Source organism: Acomys minous, assembly GCF_964271855.1.
Source record: "Acomys minous genome assembly, chromosome: 17".
Taxonomy (NCBI): Eukaryota; Metazoa; Chordata; class Mammalia; order Rodentia; family Muridae; genus Acomys; species Acomys minous.
This window is the reverse complement of record NC_140500.1, coordinates 11,410,165-11,424,588: the sequence shown is the minus strand read 5'-3', so window position 1 is coordinate 11,424,588 and position 14,424 is coordinate 11,410,165. Positions and strand designations below refer to the sequence as shown.

The window sequence follows — 14,424 nt, the reverse complement described above, 5'->3', positions numbered from 1 at the left end:
TTGTGTGCTTCTGAGCCCTGGGAGGCACGGGGAAGTGGTAGCAAGTGCTTATAATTAGCCAGGAGGCTGCAAGCACAAGCCGGAGCAGTGCTACTGGGAGAAAGCAGAATGTGGAAAAACCACACTGGATTTGCCCTTATGCAACTACCATTAATCAAAAGATATATATGTATTAGGATAAAAATCTGATTTTAAATGACTGAATTATAGAGTAAGAAAAGAGGGATCAAATTTCCCAAGAACCACCTCCCGGAATGGCCAAGATGGTTGGTCAGAACATTACTACCAATTGATAAATTTTTGTGTCATAAGGAAAAAGATTCAAAATAAATAGCTTGATGTCAGGGTAGAAAAAAATGATTAATTGTATCAAATATGAAGACCCAAATGATGCCATATATCATTTCTCTAATTTGATAGATCCCACTATATTAAGATAAGTAATTTGCAGCTAAGTCAAGTCACAAAGTTCCCTGGAAAAAATAATTTCTCCTGAGTAGCATCTCTGTGTTGACTACGTGCAGGGAAGTGCATTGAGCTAACCTCAGGCATCATGACCATGGGTCCCCACACTGCCTTGACCCTGTTTGGATGTTTGCACTTTGGAGGGTGGCAACCTGTTCCCATCAGCCTTGACATCTTTACTTTTCATTCTGCATAAAATAATCTGAGGCTGGGAGGAGACCCAGTTACACCTGTGTAAGGTTCCAAACGACTGCAGTAAATATATTAACAAACACAAGGTAAGGATTTAAAACTGATTTCCTTTAACGTTTGTGAGACAGGAAGGTTAGCTAAATAACCGGGTTGTTTGGTCCAACTAGAGCTGACCTTATTAAAAGTACAGCACTAAAACGTTTAGCTAAGCAACAGACACATCTCTCTGTCAGACTCAACCAGTTTCGTCTCCTATGCTCTAGTGAAAGAAACAACCCAGATATTGTTTTCACCTGGGCTCTTCCTTGGCATTAGATGTCAATTGCAATGTGAGAAAGAATGACTTGTTCTTCAATCAGAGCTCTCGTACAAGGGCAAGCCAATTTAAAACACTTTCAATGATTTTTTTTCTGGCTATCCCTTAAGCAGAAGTTTGCTTGATATAGGCCAACATTTTAAAGGCTGGCAGCGTAACATCTTTTAAGAACCTCAGTCAGTAGTTACCGAAGTCGAGCAAACAAACAAACCAAGCAAAAATACACTTACAAATGTACTGTAAAAGGCATCCAGCCATCACTGGTGTGCAAAGATAATTCCTACCTCAGGTAGTCTCTGCGACAAAGGATAAGGTTAGCTTTAGTGTACAGGGTGGAGCCCACCTCTCCCAAACGACAGTCACAGCAGGCGCACTTCAGGCAGTCCTCATGCCAGTACTTGTCCAGCGCCTTTAGGAGATACCGGTCCTTGATTTTGCGGTTGCAGCCAGCACAACCTTTCGGCTTGGTGTCTGGCTGAACTGAGAGCATTTGTATGCCTGGGGAAAAAAAACGAGAAAGAAATACTGAGACTCCAAGACAGAAAAAAAAAGACAAATGGAGTTAACATCACCTGTGCACTCCTTAGTTTTCCACCCTTCCTTCCTTCCTTCCTTCCTTCCTCCGTTCCTTCCTTCCTTCCTTCCTTCCTTCCTTCCTTCTTCCCTTTTGAGGAATGTACTACAATCATACTACATTTTGGAAAGAAGCCTTGAACTTTATAAAAATCCATAAGAAAACCTTGATGAGTTCATTCACATAAGCAGCGGTGATGAACCGATGCACACCATTGGACCTTGGCATTGGACGTGGGAGGCTGGAATTCCTTCACTGACTTCCACAGTGTCCCACTCTCCATGCAGAATGGTCCCCCCAGGAAGAACACATGTGTGAATGACAACCCACGAAGCAAGCGACTGAAACTAACTGATACTTGCTTGACAGGGATGCGAACTGAGCTTTGCCTAACTGTATAAACAATTCGCTTAACATGCTTGCGATGGAAGGAAGCATGCATCTGTACGGGACGTTTAGAACCTTGCTTAGAGGTACAGATGTTTACAGGTAAGTGCACAGTGCAACTGTCCCAAAAGCCCTTAAGTCTTATCGTACTTACATCCAAATACTTGCTTCCGTGTTCTTGATATTTCAAAGTATTCATCGTGTTAAAATAACAAAGTATATTTTCATACATATTAGTCACTGCTTATATTGAAGACTTATCATTTGATTATATAATATATGCTTTAATATAAGACAAGAATAGCACTATGCAGTTGATAGCCATGTGCATACACTTACTTTATAAGAGAAAGAAGAGACAATAGAAGACAACGTATAATATATGAAAATGCACAGTCATCCACAAACAGTTATGTATAGAAAGTATACATGTGCCATAATAAATACAGGGACATTTTTGTATTTCAATGCCGAATATTCTTCATAAGCAAGGAATCTATCTGGCTTATATGGATTTTACAACTTCACTGAAATATTTTCAACTGATGGAATACTCATTTTTGCGTTTTTTTTCCTTTATTGTTCCCCAGGTATCAAACACCCAGCCTTAAAAAAATAAAAAATAAAAAATAAAAGAATAGAGGAAAGCTGACTAACTCTGCAAAGCTTCATCTTTACCAAATGATGAATTTGAATCACTATAAAATACTGCAGACATCATCAGTTCCCTTGTATTACAGATTATAATACAGAGAGCCAGAGAAGTGAAGGGGACCCTAGACAGCTGAATTGCAGTGGTGTGTGGACCTGGTACCAGGGGCTCTACCTCCAACCCACAGATCACCCTTTAACACTTTGTTTCCTCTCCTAGACACAAAGTTTTCAACTTGAATGGACAGAGATATAAAGTACCAAATATGTGTGTGCGTTTAAGGTAGCTTCTCAAGGGGGAAATGAGGCATTTATGATTTATTTCTCTTCAAGCTAGGTAAACTCTCCTTCCTTCAGATATACAATGGTGAAGAGTTCAGCTCTCCCCTGCCTTAAAAAAAAATATCACACCGGTAAGGACCACGAAGGTATGCCCACAGCTGAGTAAGTTTTCTAGCTGCCACTGGCACATGAACAAACATAATGTTAGAGTGATCTTGGGCTCCCATTAGAAAACAACTTGTCCGGTAGAACAGTGGACGGGGGAATGCAGGGAGTGAGACAGGCTAGCTGCTCTGTGCGGCTGACACGTGTGTGTCTGTGCTCTTCCAAGCTGGGGACCAGCAGTCGGGTTTTTGCAGGAGAGCAGGTGGTAGCCCTATAGCCTGCTTTCTGCTCCCTTTTCTTTGAAGGAGCCAAGAGCCTAGTGTAGATTAATCATAACCCTTGATAGCTCTGCTAAATCTCACTCTCTAGAACTTCTAACAAATGAAGTTTCTTTGATCAGAAGTAGTTATCCTTTCCTAGCAGGCCCCACAAGGCATGGATTCCCATTAATTACAGTGCACAACAGACCCAGGTGCCTCTTAGCCATATACCTAGGGGGAGAAGGAGGATTTTTTGATTTACTAAGGACAGTCTGGATTTCATGACTGAGAGCATCCAGATGAATGTTAAGGAAAGCCACCCTAATTAGCTAGTTTGAACTTTGTTCTTTTGTTTGTTTGTACATCACTAAGCTAAAATATTTGAAAAAAATAATTATTTTTGGTTGTAAGCTAAACAGCATTATTTCCCATATTTGTGATAGCACTATTACATGTAGAGGGTCTGCTATCTTTTTTCAAAATGCAATGCAACCAAGACAGTACATACCAACATTTGGCACAAGAAATGCTATTCCGCTTGTCTTTACAAAATGTTTTTGTTGTGTTGACATTTTAATTTAGCACTCAGAGGCCAATTAATAACTGAAACTCTTACATTGTGTTTGGCCTTGTGCATAGAAGGACTTTGATATTTTTCTACTCCATCTCATACCTTCTTTCAGAGAACATCACTCCTTTTCTCTTGCAAATGGAATCTGTTCCATTCTATGAATTAAAAAAAAAAAATGTAGGGAAACAACCACTTGGTAGTCACCACGTTGCCAGGCACTGAAAACGCAGAAAGCAGAAAGCAGTGTCTGCTCTTGATCCAAGAGAGTACATCTGGGGGGAGTTACGTGTTCACGGCTAAGAGATACTTCACAAGTTGCTCATGGCCCATCAGCACTCTTAACTAGTTTTTAGATTGGCGTGCAAATTGTTCTGAGGGAAATTCTTATTGCCTCTGAGACCCTGCCATTTTGAGTTATTTGACAGTTTAAGGAAAATCATAATTAAAAAAAAAAGACATAAATAATAGCCTGTGCAGTGTGCTATGCAGAAATAAGTAGAGCCGTTTCATTTAAACTCTGGTGAGCTTTTAATTGCCTGGATTGCATTGTGAGAAGGCCTGACGGTTGATTGCATCCATTATGTTCCCTTGTTCTGTGCCGTTCATCCGCACAGTCTTAGCTTCAGTAGTTAACACAACAAAGTAACCACAACTCCACAACACACAGGGGCTTAAAAAAATAATCACAGTAATGAAAGATGTGCAACGCACAGGCACAGTTTTTTTTTTTTAAACACGTATGTATTACTTGGACTGATCACACAGAATGAATGGAAAACATTCTTCCCCTTCCAGAAGATTTACAGAGGACAATTTGGGAGAAGCAGAAGGGGCTACACCAAGAAGGGCTTTTGGATGAGAGGATGCTAAAATCGGGACCTAAGGTTTCGCAGCTGGGAGCAATGACATAGATGAAAAGAATTTGGCCAACACAGCCTTTCGATTGCCAAGAGTACCAAACAAAAGATTTTCTCTCCTGCCCATCTTCACCCCATTCCCACTCACTCCCCCCAACCCAGACTGGAAAACTGGATTGGGCCTAAAAGCTTGTTTCTCTCTGTTCACTGGCCCAGAGCACCCCTACAGGCTGCAGCCCCCTAAGGGAAAACAATGCAAGTAGATGTCCCCAAATCTCTGGCACTAGAGCTGCTTAACTCTGTTCTACCCCTTGGACTCCCAACCCCCTCCCTGTCCTTCCACCACCCTCCCCTTTTTGAGCAATGGAGCTGGGAACCAATTTGATTCCCTTTTTCTCCAATGCAGCTGCAAGGCTCAGAGATACTGACATTTCCCCACTCTTATCAGTTTAATTACAGTTACCATGGCAGCAAAGTGCTAGTGCTTGGCAAAGGCCAACAAGAGATTTGCAAGACTGGGTTCAATTTTGATGCAGCTCACATGCAAAATAAAAAAAAAAAATAAGAAACATACATGCACTCTAACAAAGAATCTCCTTGCGGAGTTTATGATCCAACCTTTTGTGGCTGTGTCTTTGCAGCCACACAGAGATGTTTCTGCAAAGAATATACCAGTATTTGTGGCACCTAGCGAGATTAATTGGTCGAAAGCAGCAGTCTTTAAAAGCAGTAGCAACAATAATATTTCGTATTCTCAGCAGTAGAAGAGCAGGAAGGCTTTGGTGCTAGCCACGAGTGCCGAGCGCCCCGAAAAAGTGCATTTATGATAGATGGTAACCTTACCAAAACTTTTCTCCTGTTTCTGCATGAGTTGACTTAGGCGTGCCTGAGTCGCTGCAGCTTCGCGTGGAGCATCAAGCCCAGAGGCAGAAAGTAGAAGGGGAGGGGATCACTTGAATTTGGGGCCCAAGCTTAGATCTGGCGAGCAGCATACAGGGCCCAGGATCCACTATTGTGAAGGCACTTTGGGAGCTAGGGTCTAGTGGCTGGCGAGGGAGGCAGGCGGTGGGGGAAGGGACGAGGGAGCCTGTAAAATGATGGGGAATGACAAAGCCACATGCTTCCCTAACTCTGCCCGTAATCCTAAAATCCCAGCGGCCCCTTTTAGCTTCCTGGTAACAAATGGATTTGATTAAACCGTCACACGCAGTGTTAGCATAGCATATCGTGTTCGGTATGAAAAAGATCATAAATCTGACTTGTGTTTCATAACAGCAATCTGAGTAGCCCTGGTTAAAATGTGCTGAGTCTCTTTCGCCCTGTTAGGATTCAGATGCTTGGGTACAAGGAACCTGACTCCACTGGACACTTGTCCCCCCACCCCACCCCTCTCCATGCCCCAACACGCTCACTTTTGCAACACATAGAAGCAGTGTTTTATTATTAAGGCTGTGTTGGGAGAAGCAGGGGTGTAGACAAAAACAAGGTTGTAATTTCAACTCTTTCTTGGGGGGAGGGGGCATACATTTCATCAAGCAGGCATAGAGAGGTCTGAGAAAATACCCAGGACGGACACCATTTCCCATAGCCTGGAAGTGATACCCCCAGCTCCCCCCCCAATCTTTGTAAACTGTCCCAGCCCCTCTTCCAGAGTCAGGGTGTGCGAATGCTGCAGCTCGCAATGAACTTTGTCTATTATGCACTGGACTCCTACTTGAGATGTAGCGCTGCAGCCGCGCGCTCCCTCTCTTCCTCCTCCGGCACCCACATCTTCCGCCCCACATCTATTTCATGTCTCATCATAAAAATAATGATGCCTCCCATGATTCAAACAAAAACAAACAAACAAACAAAACCGTCTCAGCAGACCTGCAGCCCGGTGAAAGTTGCACTGGTGGTGGTGGGGATGCTTCGGGGTCAGCTTTACTTTATGCTTCACTGGGAAAGGATGGGGAAGAAGAAGAAGAAAAAAAAAACCCTAACATCCGCACACGCACGCGCGCACCCGCAGACACACATAGCACAAATAAGCCGATGCGTGTGTACACAGCCTCTCACTTACCTTCTCAATTAAGCGATACAGGGGAGGGTGTTCAGTGAGCTCAGCGGCTGCTTGGTAGCGCTTCTCCTTGGGAAAGGTCAAAAAGAAACATTGTTTGAAAAAAAAAAAGGTGGTGGAATCTCTCTCTCTATTTTTTTTTAAGTTTAAAATAATGAGGTCCTCCAGGATCCGCCAAGTACCAGTGTGGACCGCATGCGAGCCACAGGTGTCCTTCTTTTAGGCAACTGCAGTCCGGGGGATGTCTCTCTTGGTCCTGGCTCCAGACAACTTACCCCAGCAGCCTGCGAGGAGCCCGAGCTGAAGGAAGCCCTGGCTCTCAGCCGCAAAATGCAATCCCTTCCCAGCCAGACATAATACAGCCCAAGAAAAGGTCACCCAGTTATTACAGCGCCACGGAGCCCAGGCAGCGCCTGTCAGGACCACAGTGGAGGCAGCTCCCTTCCGATTTAAGAGTATTTACCTCTCGCCCCCACCCCTCCCTCTTCTCTCCCTCCCTCTAGCTGGCTCCCTTGCTGGCTGGCTCGCACGCTAGCTAGCTTGCTTGCTCTCTCGCTCTCTCTCTCCTCTCTCAGTGTCTCTGCTGTCTGTTCTGCAGCTCAGTCAAGTACAGCCGCCCTCGGAAAGTGCAAAAGCAACCACAAGACAGATCCAGGCTTTGTTGCTAATTTCCCAGGGTGAAAATTGACAAGCCTGCGAGTGCAGTCAGCACAACCCATTGCATATGTTACTGACAAACACTGGGGACAACCCCTCCTACCCATCCCCATCATACTGAGAATGTGATCTCTGCAGGACCAGACTCTGGAAGGACCCTACCTCCAGGACTCCACACAAGAACTGCGAAAGCCCTCCAGAGGAGAAGGGTAGGACTTCCTAAAATAACGGGGGCATTTTGAAATAGGATGGGCAGGTTGAGAGCAAATTGCCCTCTAAATCTGTTAGTGCCAGTGTCAGTGGAGGAAGTTAAAATACAAGGCAAGGAATGGAAGTGTTACCAGGGTACGCTGGAAAAGTGCACCGTGCTCTCTTTTAGTAAATGTCTGGGGGTGTCTGCAGTTTCCCTGACCATGAATTCTGTTTAGAAACTCTGAAGTCCCTCCTCCAAACGTCTTGTTACACAAATCCAGTCCAGATAGCGCCACACACACACACACATCCCTTCCTCTCTCTAATGGCCCAAGTGCCAGACTGTGAACTTGTACCCCACACCAGGTGCTGAACCCAATGTGGCTATTGAAACACACTGCAGATACTTGAATATTTGAATTTAAAATCTGCTTCAGTGCTAACCCCTAGGAGCCCCATGCTCCAAGGCTAAGCTGCTCCTCTGGCCACTCCCCCCTTACGTTAAACCCTGCCTTCATAGACTTTTTTTGAGGCCTCTAGAGATGCTTTTACTTTGTCCCTAAAACTGTTTCTGTGAAAGGGGTCCCCTTTTCCCTAGCCTTTCCCCTTCACTCTGCTTCCCTGTAGGTCACTGGTAGCTTTAAAACATCTTCTTTTCCTAAGTTTTCAAACTTCCATCATTGCCCCCCTTTGGCAGGTGTTGGAAGGCGTCCTCAGCAGTTCTCACAAAACCTTGTCAAAGGGATCAAGCTTAAAAATAGTGCAGATTTGAATGACACTGGCTGAGATGTTTTAAGCACCGAGAAATATATATATATCACAACCCAAAAACACTCCTTCAAACAAAACAAAACTTTTTTCCACTTCTGCACCATCAATTTTAATCTACTTCTAGGTTTTATATACATATACACATATATTTAAATCAAAGCAGCCCCTTTGAATATTTATGCTGAATTATGCTTCCCTGTACCCAGAGTCCTGGCACAGCAAGGCTAATTTATTTTTTAACCCTAACCTTCAGAAGGCTCATAAGAAAATGGTATGTAGCTTGCTTTCTTCTCCCTTTCAAAGGCAACAAAACTCAGAACTAACCTGAAAAATAACAAAATTCACAGACGGGCCGATTACGATGACTGAGAACCCCTTCAGCTGTTCAGTCTACAAGCAGATTTCTTAAGTTTTTGCCTTTTTCTGGCCCTACTACTCAGGCACACACAGACACCTCACCCATCCAAACAGATCCCTGCTGGTCTACCCAACCTCCCAGCCACAGCTACTCTGAAACCTCCCCAGTGTGTGTGTGTGTGTGTGTGTGTGTGTGTGTGTGTGTGTGTGATGCCAGTTCTCTCTAGCAGCCAGTGTACTGAGAAGAAAAGAGGGCGGGAGGGAGAAGTATGTGTGGGGAAAGGGAGAAATAAAATCAAAACAAATGGTACAGCTAATGAGGACAATTAAATTAATTATGTTCAAGGAGGATGAGGGTTTTTTTTCCCTCCAACTGTATGATCTGTTACCCCTCGCTGGCAACTGCTTCTCCGTAATTCATGGCAACTGATGAGTGCATCTATGCAAATCTTTGTTTAAATCATTCAACTAATTAAATGATGGGATTATTCCTCTGCCTACGGTGACATCATTCTCAGTAATTACTACTCTTTTGGACTGTGGCAGTAAGATCCCCCATATCAACACCAACCTGCAAAGGCATTAACCACTTTGATACCTTTTTTTTTTTTTTTTTAAAGGGGGCAAATATCCAGAACTCTAATTGTGTCCCATCCCTTCCTCTCCCTCCCAAATATTCCTTTTCCTCTCGGCTTTAGCATATACCCCATGCTCATGGAGAGAGAGCGAAAGAGTGAGGGGGAGAGGGGGAGAGGGGGAGAGGGGGAGAGGGGGGAACTTAGTGAATAATATGCCTAAGCACATGTGTAAAAGAATAAAATAGAATAGTTAACATTCAGCTCCATGCCATTCATTTTCCCCTAAAATGTAATGATAATTAGATGGGTCATAAAATGCTCCTCTTTTCATTATGACTGATGAAATGCATTAAAGCTGACAGGGTATTACCTGACAGTAATTAGGTTTTGTCATGAATTAAATTATTTGAAAGCAGGCTATCTCCCCAATCACGCAATTTACAGCAAGATTTTTTTTTTAATCTGTGCCACAGAAGAGAGAGAGATAGAAAATAGCAGTTTTTCTCTTCATAATCATATGAATTATTCACAGAAAAAAAATCATCAGAAAAACCGTGTGCAGATGAAGAGGCTTGCCACTTAATGTGCACGGATGTGATCATCAGCGGTCGCCGACAATGAAATATACAAGTGCACGCAAAGTGATCTGGTGAACAAGAGGTGGAATTTAATCATCTTCTGCTGACACTTTGTGAAAAACACCATTAACCCTCAGCAACCCCCCTGTTTTCCTGGCTCCCCCCAACCCCTAAACCTCAGCCTCCCCCCCCACACCACCCCCATCCCCCAACCCCCACCAGGGAAAAAAAAAAGTGAGAGAAGAATTTGTGCTTTTGTTTACTCAGCCAAGCTAAAGGTTGGACCCAGCCAGGCAAGCACTTTCTTCATTTCCTGAGAGTAAACTACCCACTTTAATTACACATGCTTCTGAAATCTTTGCAAAAGGATTGGCATCCAGAGCCACATCTTCTTGGTCCGGATTATCTTTTGCCTGCCCCTTGTTTCTGCAACTTATCATACATTTGATGAGAGTATTTAACTCAATCCACTCTACAATACTCTAACACTTAAAGGGGGGGGGAAAAAAAGGAACCAAAGAGCTAGACCACCTTTTCCTGGGTTCTTATAGTCCTTTATGAGGGAGGTGGTGTGGAGGGGTGTGTGTGTGTGTGTGTGTGTGTGTGTGTGACAGAATGTGGGAGGAGGGTTTCAAAGGGGTGACAGACATATGTGACTTACCTTTGCTCAAAAGAGATCTTGCACAAGAAAACAGTGTACGTGTGTGCCTTTCCTAAATAGGTCTTCGAGTTTTCAGCCGTCTCTTTCTGCAAAACGCACCTCACAGATAACTTTTGTGTGGGGATATTCAGTAGTGATTTCTGTAGCGTCCCAAGGATGCTTCTGTGAGGTTTGGGGATCAGACAGGTTGTTGCTCTGGGTAGGCGGAAGACAGCACCCCTCTGGAAGTCCAGGTAGAGTCAAAGGTATCAGTCAAGGGAGGGCTGAAGTTGACAAGGGCCCCTGCTCACACACTCCCACCATCACGCCTGGAGACGCAGCCACACAGGAGAAAAGAGCCTCTTGCTTCCGCCTTCCTCGGTTTTTTTTTTTTTTTTTTTTTTCTGGCGTGCTTTTCTCTGTCTTACTTTCTTCCCCCGAACTGCATACAAACCCTGAGTGGGCCGGAGCGGCTCCTCCAGTATTTAAACACCTCGCCAGGTCCCTAGTTAGCAGCTTCCTTCAGCTCATCCAAGAAGCTGACAAGTACTGTTAAAGGAGGCTGTACATGCTGCTCTAATGGACCTCATTAAGTTCTACTTACAGATGTTCCCTTAACATAATTGATCTGCGGTGAGTTGAGAGGACTGCAACTTATTCCCTAGCCCCCAATTATGGTTGGGTAATTAGATCCCCAACCTCCAATTTTTCACATTCACCCTTCTAACATTCCAAAATATCAAAGTATCTCTCTCTCCAAAGCTCCCCCTTACCGGACTCCACTCTCCTCACTGTATTGACAGATCTGCTCTAACCTTTGTAGTGACGCCAATTTTAATGGTGCATTCAGACCATTGACAGAGCGGTGTTTCTCCCCCCAGCCTCTCTCCTCTCCCTCCCCTCCTCTCCCCTCACCATCCTCCCCCCTCCCCTAACCCTCAGAAACAAAAGGGTAAAAAAAAAAAAACCCTCTAACTTGTATAGTTTGTACTTTTGATAAAAGGTTTGCATGATGAGCTGTGGCACGGCCGCTTCTTTTCTAATGTCTTTTTATCTGTATTAATTCCTCAGATGAAAACTTTAAGGAACAATGAAGGAGAGAGGTGCCGCTCTGAACCGGTGAGAAGAAAAAAAATTACACAGCACACCTGGGACAGATGAAGCCAAACTAGTGCTTTTATAATGCCAATCAGCGCGGCTGTTATCATCCCTCTAATTAGGAAAGCCGCCTAAAACAGAGCGCACTTGGGGAAATGGTAATGTTAGGGTTTTGCACTTAAAAGGAGGCACATTTCCTGCGCTGTAAGGATCTGGGATTGGGGCTGACAAGTCCTTTAATTAATGGCAGGATTCCCTGTGTGTGCAAGTGTGTGTGCTTGTTTTAATTCATAAAAGTGGACAAAGGGTTCTAGGAAGAAGGGGGGCGGGGTGGGTGCTGTGGGAAGGGGGGGGAGAACCCATTAGTTTGAAGATGAACAGAGTTCATAGCTACATTCATTTTTTTTTTCTTTTTAATCCCCAAAGGACTAAGGTTGCAGAACCGGAGTGAGCTGTCCCCTCCAACCCCCAAATTTGGATGCTGTACAGAATAAAAGCTATGACCACAAGGCAAACACAAAGTTTTTAGGTAACTCATTTTTCAAGCAGACAACTCTTGTTTGTGCTACACAGCCCTTGCCACTGTCTCTTGGGTGGGTACACTTCATAGTTCCCCTTGGCTCCTGTGTAGTGGCCTGCTCAGGAGGGACAGGGCTTTTCTCTAATGTTCAGGTATGCAAGGCATATGCGGTGTCAGTTTTTCCAGGGCCCGGATCACTCCTTCTGTTTAAATGTGACCAAGTATCCTAGGAAAAGGGCTTAGTATTTGCTTTTTGGAGGGTTTTGAGACAGCACTTTGAAGCTGGCAGCATTGGTTCTGTACACTGTGTTAAATAGGTTTTGAATGCTCAGGAGAAGAAATTCCCCAGTAACTCCAAAAGCTGCCTCAACATTTGTCCTGTCCTGCCCTCTGCAGCGACTCACCAGCATGCACACAGCAGTCCTTGGGGATAGTAGGTGCATACTAGGGCAAGTGTTTAGAAGAATGGTAGGTCCACTCCCATCATATCTAGTTTATATTTTATTTTTTTTCCAAAAATAAATTTAAAATATTCTTTTGCCATCTCTGACATACCAGCATGTTGCCTAAAAATAGGTACAGTCACCAGAGCTACAGTGATGGATCAAACAAATTTATCTTCCATCAAACTAGTGCGTTGCTTGGGAATCTTTCTATTTGAGACAGGCAGGATTTCCGTGGAGCACAAAGCCCATCCAGTTGGGGGCGGGGGGAGGACCTTTAGTTTATCCTACAAAAAAGTAACCTCATAAGAACAAAATAGTTTTACGATTGTGTTTTTATTTGTTTGTATTTTATACCTTTGACATTTTATGAACACATTTAAGGGGCAGCAAGGGTACTGGCAGGCCTGGGAATGGCTAAGAGGCTAGGCAGTTTCTTCATCCAAAGAAGGCAGAGAGGGACCCCACATCGCCTAATGGTCAGTGTTTCAACGTAATGAGAATAAATCGAGAGGAAGCCCCACATTTTATTTATATTTTATCAGAGCCTATTGCTATAGAATTTGAAATACAATAAATACCATTCGAAAGAAGATATTCATCACTTTAAAATAAAATTACTTCCCCCAACAAAGTGTATACTCTATCTCTCATCAAGTTCCACTAAACAGTCAACAAATAGAGTATATTTTAAATGCCCTCACACAATTCATTTATCTATTAAACAATTACATCTAGATTTAATTCACTGACCATCTTCTCATATGGAATAGTCACACACACACACACACACACACACACACACACACACACACACACGCGCGCGCACATGCACACGCACACACATACACACTTTTATTATTATTATTTAAAAGGACAATGGATAATAATGTAAGAAGAAAATGCAGCTGAGATCTTACTTATAGGATCGAGTATGGGGAATACACTTCAGAAAAAAAAAAGACTGATATTATGATAAGCAGTACTTTGGTTTATAAGAAAGCAAAGAACAAAGCCTGGAAGTCGTTTGGCAGGCTTGAGATGTCTTTCAGAGTCACCCCCATTAAAGCAAATTGCTCTCATCCTGAGTAACACTGCACAACAAAACAAGACTTTTAAAATTAGTCAATATTCCAAATGGCCTACCCAAATATTTGTTAATTCTCCCAGTTCCATGGATGTAGCAACAGGCTAGTTCTGATGTAAAACCACCTAAGAGATGAATGTCATGGTTCGGCTACTTCCTCTAAAAGTTCTGTAAGTGTGCATCGATAGAATAAAGGACTTCTTATCTGAGGCTACAAAATGGAGGTGTCTTTGAGAATCTGCGCCAACATTTATGCTGGTCCTTTCAAGAAAAACACTTGTCATCTCTTCATATTTCAGAGGCAAAATTGAATGTGTTTATCTTGGTTGAATTCTTTGGAGGTTGGATGTATACAATGTGAAAGACATGACACTTGATTTACAATCTGCTGACTGCTCTTCTGTGAGTCTGGACAGTGCTTGGGTAGTTTACATCTTTGAGGCTGAGAGCCAGATCTAGCCAGAAAACTGTGTTTAGGGTTGAGCATGGTCTTTTCTATCTTTAATCCTCAAAAGCACTTGACTTGCAACACACTTACATTGCTTAATTGTCTTATCCTGAACCTTCACTTCCATATTCCAATCCAAGAAATGGGTAGAAGAATTCCAATCAAAGTTCAAACACAGGCATTTCTGTTTTGGTTAGGCACTCTGAACCCATAAAAATTAGGCCAAGTTAAAAAAAAATCTGGCTGAGTGGTAGTGGTGCATGTCTTAATCCCAGCACTCAGGAGCCAGAGGCTGGCATCTGTCTGAGAGTTTGAAGTAGCATGATCTACAGAGCC

The 14,424-nt window shown here is 43.4% G+C and overlaps 1 protein-coding gene and 1 long non-coding RNA gene across 7 annotated transcripts in view; one reads left to right on the top strand and one right to left on the bottom strand.

Moving 5' to 3' along the window:
• LMO3 (LIM domain only 3) overlaps positions 1-10,847 on the bottom strand; it is a 62,067-nt gene extending 51,220 nt beyond the window's left edge. The window contains exons 1-3 of one of the 6 annotated variants that reach the window (XM_084765009.1): positions 10,514-10,847; positions 6,723-6,788; positions 1,258-1,471 (exon numbers count right to left, since the gene is read on the bottom strand). In XM_084765009.1, coding sequence (XP_084621135.1) covers positions 1,258-1,463 — 206 coding nt within the window. In that variant the 5' untranslated portion in view covers positions 1,464-1,471; positions 6,723-6,788; positions 10,514-10,847. Of the gene's footprint in view, positions 1-1,257; positions 1,472-5,503; positions 5,787-6,529; positions 6,617-6,722; positions 7,327-10,513 lie in introns of those variants that run through there. The other 5 variants (XM_084765008.1, XM_084765010.1, XM_084765007.1 and 2 more) reach the window with 5 other exon arrangements.
• Positions 10,848-11,017: 170 nt separating this feature from the next.
• On the top strand, positions 11,018-12,102 carry LOC311587808. The gene is made up of 3 exons (XR_014775973.1): positions 11,018-11,125; positions 11,564-11,611; positions 12,017-12,102. It is a non-coding gene; the product is annotated as an uncharacterized lncRNA (long non-coding RNA).
• The last annotated feature ends 2,322 nt before the right edge of the window (positions 12,103-14,424 follow it).